Source organism: Juglans regia, chromosome 16, assembly GCF_001411555.2.
Source record: "Juglans regia cultivar Chandler chromosome 16, Walnut 2.0, whole genome shotgun sequence".
NCBI lineage: Eukaryota > Viridiplantae > Streptophyta > Magnoliopsida > Fagales > Juglandaceae > Juglans > Juglans regia.
In genome coordinates, this window is record NC_049916.1 from 22,907,887 (window position 1) to 22,918,083 (window position 10,197).

A 10,197-nucleotide genomic window follows, 5' to 3' on the forward strand; every position below is an offset into this window, starting at 1 on the left:
ATCCATGTTTTTACTTTATATATATTATCACTAATTTCACACAAACCTATGCCGGAAGGTGCATGGCATGCTAGAGAGCCGGCCTCATGCAAGTTCCTCCTACACTACAAACGTTATTTTTTGTTTTTTTCATTGTTAGCATCAATGAATATATATATATATTGGTTGACATACGTACTTTTACTTTGAATATCTTGAGCACAAGAGGTTGACGATCGAGAGTGATCATGATCACCAGATCCAAGAACAACTTGTACTTGTAGTGCCCCAAAATTTAGAAGTTTCGGGTTGGGAAGTAGATTTATGTGTATAAATGTATGGCGCCATGCAACATCTGTACTTTAAAAAATCAAATCAATCCTTAAAAAATATGGATCACATGGCGTTCGGTTGGCCCATTGCATGTTTATCATATATTATCTAATGGGAATGGACGGTGATACAGATAAAGATATATAGGAAACTTCTTTATTGCAAGTACATGACTTATGGCTCGTTTGGAATCACAAGTAAAATTTTCATATATTTTCTTTTCAAATATTATTTAAATATAAACAATTTTAAATTTTAAATTTTTAACTTTTTCGTCTAATAAGTACAACTTATCCAAACTCTTAAACAAAACATAAAAAACAATATAATTTTTTCAAATTTTAAAACAAAAGTAATATTAAAAAATCATATTTAAATAATTTTTTAACTTTATTATTTTTTTATTTAATTTTTCTCTCTCATTTTTCATAACCAAATAAAATATATTAACTTAAACTATTTCACTATCATCTACAAGAAAAATTATTTGTACGTACAAATCCCAATAGACAAACCCTGCACAATCTCTTTGTAAAAAAGTAGACTCCACATTAAAAAATTGTAAAAAAAAAATCTTATTCTTTTTTAGTGGAACTCACTTTTTTACAAAAGACATGTGCAAGGCTTGCTTATTTGGGACTTATAACTAGCATTACTATTTTCACAAATATATTAAGATATTCTAAGTATCTAAACGAGACTAAGTATATACTGAGATATAGCTAGAGCCCCGTTTTGATATAAAAAATGTTTCATCTCATCTCATTATTACAATTTTCTCAAATCCTCACATAAAATATAATAAACAATTCAATTTTTTAAAATCTAAAAGATAATAATAATATTAAAAAATAATATTCTAACAAGAATAAATATATATAGAAGTCACTATTGGGAGCATCTATTTTGCACACATGATGTGATATCATGTAGACCACACATCTCCCCAAGTGAGTATTAGAAACAATCAACTAGAAACAGCTACGCAGTGAGTGCAAAGTGTGAACTGCTATAGTGGCTTCTCTCTAGCATTATTCTTCTAACAATATATTATTCAACTTTTAACTTTTATTTAAACTCATCTCATTTAAACTCATTATCCAAATGGCACCATTGGATAAGAAAGTACCATGCATGTACACTGCCTCTTAAACTATATATCCACTTCCACATCCTTGTAATAAATTGTCGTTTTTGTCGTAAATATCCGATTAGAAATAAACATTTTTCTTATAATATTTAGCGAAAAACACCAGTACGTAAATATAATAACTGTATCAACTAAATATATATACACACACTTGATTAATATATGGTAGACTGGTAGTGGGTTGAGTACTCCATGCGCAGTATCTTAGATATATAACGATAAAATATTTTTTATTTCACTTAAAAATAGATAAAATATGGACAGTTTATGTTCTTTTAATTTGCTAATTAATGACTAGAAACAGGAGGAGTGTGATATGCAAGAGGCATATGGTTTGGGATCGTGAAACAGCCTAACAGTAGTACTACTATTGACTATTGACCAAAAATTAATAAGATGTTCGTTTAATCATGGCCCTATATATGGATAAGTCTTGCCAATAGGCCGGCTAGCTATTTAAAAAAAGCTAGCACTGTGCATGTTCTCTTGCACAGTCAGTCGAGTACTTAATCGATTGAAATAAAATTAATTTACCCACAATTAATTGAACAAAAATATTGCATACATTCAATATGTAATCCATAAACAACAAAAGATCAGATTAAGGAACATATTGTATTCTTCGTAATTTATTAACCAAGAACGTGGAGGGATGCACATGGAAACTGTCGCATCCCCGAGATATTAAGAAACAGCATTTTGAAGATACATATATATATATATATATAGAGTAATGCTACATACAGTCGTGGAATGCGCAAACGCCGTGCAGTCGCTTTGAAAAAGAGTGGGGTCCACTATTAAAAAATTAATTTCTTTTCAGGTGGGTCCTTTATTTATTCACTTTTTTCAAAGCGACTGCACGGCGACTGCACGCTCACGACTGTAAGTATCATTTCTCATATATATATATATATATATATATATATATATATATATATATATATATATATATGCGTGCGCTGCTTTAAAGACCTTTCATTAAAGGGAAGGGTCATCGATTAATAAAGTATGGAGCTTTCCCACCATTTAATATTACCCCAATAATCGCAGAACTAAGAAGGAACACAAGTTCTAAGACCTGAGAAGAACAATTAAAATGGCCCAAAGATTCCACTTTTTCACATTCCAAGCCCACGATTATGTCTTTGGGCTGTATATATATGTAGCACCAAACGTTTGAAATTGCTTTGCAAGTTGCAACCATTCAAAGAAAATGTTGGATTTAGCCGCACGGTGCTATCGCAATTGGCATAAAATATTTGGGAAGTACTATATATACAAAAGATTACATAAAAATAAGTCTATAAATGATATGATTTTACGTGATTCGTTAGAATATTTTACTCGATCGTGAAAATCAATCTCTAATTCCTAAGTTCAAGTACCGTGCATGCGATTTCCATTTCCTCCCGTATAAAAAATCCCCATTTAGACATCAATCCATTTGATTCTAATAAGTAAAAGTAGATCGACAGCTTTGTTTTGTTAACCAACCTTCATTTATTTTCCCATGAAAGCCAGTGCACGATACACGCATTTATTAGTACTAGAACATACATTATATTGAGCTGGACTTCTAAACTTCGGGTTACGAGTTATTCTAGATCATTTATGGCATCATCATCTCCGGATCGATGGGGTATCGAGGAGGCGCCCATGCATGGTTGAATGCACGTCATGAATGAGTCTTCGCATTGTGCGAAACAAGCTTCAGGATCCGGTGCCAGCGCCAGTGCTCTTGCGGCGCAATTGTTCATGCATGATACTTCTGATTCGCCACATTTATAGAAGCACTCCCATGGGCCTGGCGCATTCTGGCTGTTGACATGTGTTGCGGACCATGTTAGCAAGAACACCATCGCAAGGACAAGCCTCAAAAGCATAGAGAAATTATAATGCAGAGTCATCTTCCCTGAGAGCATAATTAAATGCCGCACAATACCATGTGATACGAGTACGCGCGTGCCTCTATCTACGACATTGTGCCAACAAATTTGAAGTACTTTATATAAGAGAGAGTTGTAGAGACGTACAGTTAGCTGTTTGCTAAAGACATTTTGAAGTGATTGGTTGCATTTCATTCCGGAGGCATGATTTCTTATGAAAAAAGTAACACTCAACGATGAGATTGGCTGGGCTTTTTGCTTATGTATAACCCCCAGACTTCTTGCTTGTAACCACGGTTTTCCTCCGCCACAAGTGAGGGTTCTTTAATAAAATTGGGGTACCGTCCTCTTTATAAAAAAAAAAAAAAAAAAAAAAAATGATGAGATTGGCTGGGCTGTTACAATTTCTTAATTTTCTAATTTTAGTGTGGTGGTAGTTTGTCCATACGGACTAGTACCAGCTCGCTGAGATTTCCTTGCAGCATTACAACGCACACATAAACCAAGCCTTATCATCCATCTATTAAGAAACAACAGGAAAGACTTTACACAATACACCATCTAGGTAAACTTTTGCTGAATCACAAATTTAATCATGTATGTCAACTGTCTAAATCTTATTGATTAGCTAGAGTGCTGCCATATTAATCAGATGAACATGTAAGTGATTGAGGGTCAAGCGTATAGTTTTGGGTTCTTTGGGTATGATGCTAAGATCGTGAAGATTTGCATATTTAGGGTTGGGTTTATGAATACCAGCACGTGATCAGGTAATCATTGTATGCTAGCTGAGGAGGTGGAGTTGGAGTTAGGGTAGGTTTGGGGGGTGAGATGAGAATTTTATATTTTGTTTTAGAGTTTAAAATATTGTGTTTTAATATTATTATTGTCTTGAGATTTGAAAAAGATGAATTATTTATTATATTTTGTATAGAGATTTAAAAAAAGTGTAATAATGATATGAGAATTTTGTGTCTCATTCCACCTTCCAAACCTGCCTTTAGTGTAGACGAAGTGCATGGAAGTGGAGCAGAAGGAGAGCTATTGGGGGTAACTGAGGCAGGGAGGTGGGGTTGTGGATCAGGGGTGGGAGCGAGGGTGATTGGTGGTATACACATTTAATATTTACCGTAATAATCACAGGACTAAGAAGGAACGCAAGGTCTATGGCCTGAGAAAACCAATTAAAATGGCCGAAAGATTCCATTTTGAAAGTTCACATTCCAAGCCCACGATTATGTCTTTGGGCTGTATACAGCACCGAACGTTTGAAATTGCTTTGCAAGTTGAAACCATGTCTACGCGAAAGCCCCAAGAAAATGTCGGATTGTGCTATCGCAATTCGCAATTGGCATAAAATATTTTACTCGAGAAAATCAATCTCTGATTCCTACGTTCAACCTTCCATGCGAGTTCCATTTCCTCCCTTAAAAAACCCCCCATTTAGACATCAATCCATTTGATTCTTATAAGTAAAAGTAGATCGACAGCTTGTTTTGTAACCAACCTTCATTTATTTTCCCATGAAAGCTAGTGCACGAACACCCATTTATTAGTACTAGATTAACATACATATTAAGCTGTGTGGTATGTTTGGCAAGTGAAAGTACTTGAGGTACTCTCACTACTATTTTTTACTTTATTATTACTTTTTACCTATTTTTTGATTATTAATTACTTTTTACTTACTTTTTATTACTATTCAATATTTTATTATTACTTTTTCATTATTTTTTTACTACTATTCACAAACATTCTCAACACTTCTTACTACCTAAACGTACCTTAAACTTCGGGTTACGAGTTATTTTGGATCATTTATGGCATCATCTCTACATGGGGTATTGAGGAGCCACCGCATGATTGGGATGCACTTAACATGTTTGTTTTCACATTGTTTGAAACAAGCTTCAGGATTAGATGTCACTCTTGCGGCACATTTGTTCATGCATGATACTTCTGCTTGTTCACATTTATGGAAGCGCTGCCATGGGCCTGGCGCATTCTGGCTGTTGACCCGTGTTGCGCGGACCATGTTAGCAAGAACACCATCGCAAGGACAAGCCTCGAAAGCATATAGAAATTATAATGCAGTGTCATGATCTTCCCCAAGCGAATAAGTGCCGCACACTTATTCATACATTTTTTTTCATACATTGTCCCGAGAAGGTTAAATGTTTTTTTTTTCCATACATTTTTGTTATATTCTTAAAAAATTATAAAAAAAATTACAATATTATTAAAAAATATTTCTTTAATCACTAAATAAAAAAAATAAAAAATTTATCATAACTGTCGTTGGGAGAAGTAGCATTATTCAATACTTTATTTAGGAGAGAGCTGTAGAGACAGTTAGCTATTTGCTAAAGACCTTCTAAAGTGATTGGTTGCATTTCATTCCGAAGGCATGATTTCTTCCTATGAAAAATGGAACACGTACTTAATGAAGGGATAGGTTGGATCGTTACAAATTTCTTTTTAGTGTCAATAAAATAAAAATAAATATTTATTATGAGTTGTTTGTAACGAAAATGACTATTTGTGACGAGAATAAACTCATTTTAATAAAATATAAATAAAAATTTTTCTTGTAATATGTGGTGTCAGTTTGTCCATACGGACCTCGCTGAGATTTCCTTGCAGCATTACAACGCACACATAAACCAAGCCTTAAGGCCCTTAACAGTCAACATCCAGCTAGAGCGGAACGAAGGTGAACAGAACTCAAAAATGAGTATAAATAACAGTAAGATAGATCACCTGGCATGAATGTTGAGATGGCCGAGTTGGTCTAAGGCGCCAGATTAAGGTTCTGGTCCGAAAGGGCGTGGGTTCAAATCCCACTCTCAACATTGTTCTTTTTATTCTTTTTTATTTCTTTTCCCTCTTTGCGGCCTCGGGATGAAACGCGGATATGAAGTTCTTATATAGGAGACAAAACGACAAGCGTTGGAATGACATATTAATGGACGTTTATACCCCGGAACTCGGTGTTGCCCTAGACACCTCGAGAAAGCACAAATCAAGCACTCAGATATAATTATCTACTGATCCAACGGTCCTCATCTTTTAGATTACCATTTATATGCGTCCTATAGTCCGCCACACTAGCTCCTCTTGCCATTTAATAGAAACTAGCTTTCTCGCGCTCTCGGCAGGTTTCTTCTAGGGTTTGCGGATTCTCAGTGTTAGTCCCTCTCTGTTCAAGATGGTGAGGCCGATACCTCTTAGCCAGTTTTTCTTTATATCTGTGTTCTAATCCGAATCGCTTCTCTCACTCTTTCGCTGTCTTTGATCTTGCGTTGATGTCGTCATTGTATATTGGATTGTTCAGGTACTTCAAAATGACATCGATCTGCTCAACCCTCCGGCCGAGCTGGAGAAGAAGAAGCATAAGCTCAAGCGTCTCGTTCAATCGCCGAACTCCTTCTTCATGGTAATTATCCGTATCTTGTTTGAATTTTTTGAATCTGTTTTTGAATTCTGGTATTGATATTTCTTTTAAATTTATTCAGGACGTGAAGTGCCAAGGATGTTTCAACATGTAAGTTCTGCGATCAATTATTAAGTACCGCTATTAATTATCTGTCATAAAACTCGGGGTGCCAGACCTTGCTGTGATTTTATGGTTTTTTTTTTATCAATATATAAATAAAATCCTGCTTGATGTTTATCTTTATAAACTAAACCAAAATTGAAAACGCAAATCAAATATATGCAGAACTACGGTATTCAGTCACTCGCAAACAGTGGTAGTTTGTGGGAACTGCCAGACGGTGCTGTGCCAGCCGACTGGTGGGCGCGCTAGGCTAACTGAAGGTTGCTCTTTCAGGAGGAAGGGGGATTAATTCCATGTTGGTTATTTTATAATCGAGTTCAAGTGAAGCGCTCATGGTTTCCTTTTTTGTGGTTTTGGTTTCCAAAATATGGAATTTCTTAGGAAGAAGTTTTCGACATCTGTTGCTACATTAGTTTTGTTATCTTTTAATCTTGTTCTGTGCGATGGAATTGGCTTTGACATTATTGATTATATATCAATCTTATATTATCTTTATTGCTCATGAAGGTTGCCCTGTCTTGTTTGGGTTTGAAGGTGAAAAAGCAGTGATTCTATCCAATATAACACCTAGAGGGGGGTGAATAGGTGCAGTTTGAATTTTCTGGTCTAATAAAATATATTGACAATTAAGCAATTAAAAGATAAAACAAATTACACAAATAATCAACACAGAGATTTGATTACGAAGTGGAAACTTATTTGAAAAACGTCTTCAAATTCTAAAACCACTCCGGGTGTAAGACACCACCTAAAATCCACTATAGAAAATGTTTGTTACAACCAATATAGAGATATTTACAAAACTTTTGTAGTTCCTAAACTTGTCTTGCAACACCACGAGTCATCCACTCGATCTCTACAAGCATGTAGTGTTGGAACTCTGATCTTTCTATAGCTTCCCTCGAGAACCTCTCGATTTCTGCATCAACAGCAGCTCCAGACTCTTCCGGTCAATCAACACGTCCACTTCAATGGATTTTAAATAAGATTTGATCTTGAATGTGGTGTGGTGTGGTGTGGTGGAGATGTGTTTGTCCAAAGAGATTCACAATGATGAGAAACGTTTTTCTCTATGGCTCTGAAGCAAATAGGGTTTTTGCTCTGTTTTTCCACACCAATAAGTTGTTCTATATATAGTCTCTGTTGATCATGGCGCTCAAAACCTTAAATTTTAAGTTATCTTGAACATTGGCTCGAGCGACGTGTCGAGCACAAGTCGAGCGCATGTTGTCTTTCAAAAACTGCTCGAGCGACACGTCGAGTGCAAATCGAGCAAACTTCTCTGGAAGAGTTCTGCTCGAGTACTATGTCGAACATCTTTCGGGTGACTCTGGGCATGTTAGCAGACTTGCTAAACGCCCCGCATGTGTCCAATCCAGTGTATCCCTTTATACGGACATTTCCTCCTAGTCCACCAGTCATATTGTTGAATGTTTGTATGGTACGTCTAGTAGTTGGGATGGTAAATCACCCCTTCTAACGGTAAGATTTTCACATAAATATTTCATTTTTAGCAGGATTGTCTTTACAAATCTATATCCTACTGGTCATCAGAGTGATGTGGGTCTTGACCGCGCCACTCTTCTTAATGCACTGATCAATGATGTCTACATTGATCTAGGGAGTCATCTTTTCTGGATCTTACTTGAGGTCTTTAATTCTCCCAAAGTACAGACCGGATTGCCATTTGCTTGCCTCATCACTCGGTTATCCCTCTCTCAGTTAGTTGTGTTTCTTTCCCGTGAGCTTAGAATTCCTCTTAAAGCTCCTATTGGTATTAGGACCATGCAGCCTAGTCGTGTTCACATTACCTCTCACCCTATGAGTGTTAAGCATCCTCCTGCACTCTCCTCTCAGCTATCGAGCTCTTGGCCATCCAGCTCAAAGCCTCCTAGCTCAGCACAATCCACATCAACACTAGGTTCAACGACTGTAACGGGTTGTTTCAACCTCTTACCATGGAAACTTACACTCGTTCATCTGTGGATTTCAGGAACACTCATTCAAACTTTCCAGTAGGCATAATTGCTACCATCAAAATATGGTGGTAATGTGAGTGATTGAGACTTATCCATTTTAAGCACTACAGCAGGATCACACTCATGAACTAAATCCTAATCGAGTAAACCCTCTCTGATACCAATTGAAAAAACAGTGGTTCCATCCAATACAACAACTAGGGGGGGTGAATAGGTGCAGTTCGAATTTTCTGATCTAATAAAATATATTGATATGTAAGCAATTAAAAGATTAAACAAATCACACAAATAATCAACACAGAGATTTGATCACGAAGTGGAAACTTATTTGAAAAACGTCTTTCAAATTCTAAAACCACTTCAGGTGTAAGACACCACCTAAAATCCACTATAGAAAATGTTTGTTACAACCAATACAGAGACACTCACAACTTTTGTAGTTTCTAAACTTGGCTTGCAACACCACGAGTGACCCACTCAATCTCTACAAGCATGTAGTGCCGAAACTCTAACCTTTCTATAGCTTCCTACGAGAATCTCTTGATTTCTGCATCAGCAGCAGCTCCAGACTCTTCCAGCCAATCAACACGTCCACTTCAATGGATTCTAAATAAGATTTGATCTTGAGTATGGTGTGGTGTGGTGTAGTGGAGATGTGTTTTTCCAAGAGAGATGCACAATGTAGGGAAAAGTTTCTCTCTATGGTTCTGAAGCAACTAGGGTTTTTGCTCTGTTTCTCCACACTAAAGAATAGAAATAAGTTGTTTTGTATATAGTCCCTGTTGATCACGGCGCTCAAAACCCTGAATTTTAAGTTGTCTTGAACATTAGCTCAAGCGACGTATCAAAAACGTGTTTTTGTCCAAGTAGAAATTGAGTATTTGTTAAAATGACTAGAACAACTGTAGTAATGTTTGTTGTAAACCACAATTTTTCTACATTGTAAGGTCTTAGACTCATTTGATAATAATTGAGTTATTTCTGTTCATGTTATAGTTCTTTGAAATTAATTATTGGTTAATATCCGAAACCATAGGGTCTGTCAGTTCAATTTTGTAGTTTTACCACGAGGGAGTAAGTTTTTCTTGACAACGAGGGACCTCATCAGGCAGGCCCTTCAGACCCACGATTGGAAGTAAATCCTGGATACAGAAACTCCACGTGGCAAAACCATATAAAGGATAGTGAGAAATTGAGTTCAAGATAGTTGAGTGTGCAGTTCATTCCAAGCTTGCCAACCAACTAGACCTTTAAGTGATTTCATTCTTCCTGTCTCTTTATTTTGGGTGACCTTTTGGATTTTGATTC

The 10,197-nt window shown here is 36.1% G+C and overlaps 1 protein-coding gene and 1 non-coding gene across 2 annotated transcripts; both read left to right on the top strand.

Annotated features, from left to right (window-relative positions):
* The first annotated feature begins 6,122 nt into the window (after positions 1 to 6,122).
* TRNAL-AAG lies at positions 6,123 to 6,203 on the top strand. Its single transcript has one exon. It is a non-coding gene; the product is annotated as a tRNA-Leu (tRNA).
* A 226-nt stretch (positions 6,204 to 6,429) lies between these two features.
* On the top strand, positions 6,430 to 7,412 carry LOC109006710 (40S ribosomal protein S27-2-like). Its single transcript, XM_018986079.2, has 4 exons — positions 6,430 to 6,562; positions 6,686 to 6,787; positions 6,867 to 6,895; positions 7,073 to 7,412. The coding sequence occupies exons 1-4, from the start codon at positions 6,560 to 6,562 to the stop codon at positions 7,197 to 7,199; spliced, it is 261 nt and encodes an 86-aa protein (XP_018841624.1). The 5' UTR covers positions 6,430 to 6,559; the 3' UTR covers positions 7,200 to 7,412.
* The last annotated feature ends 2,785 nt before the right edge of the window (positions 7,413 to 10,197 follow it).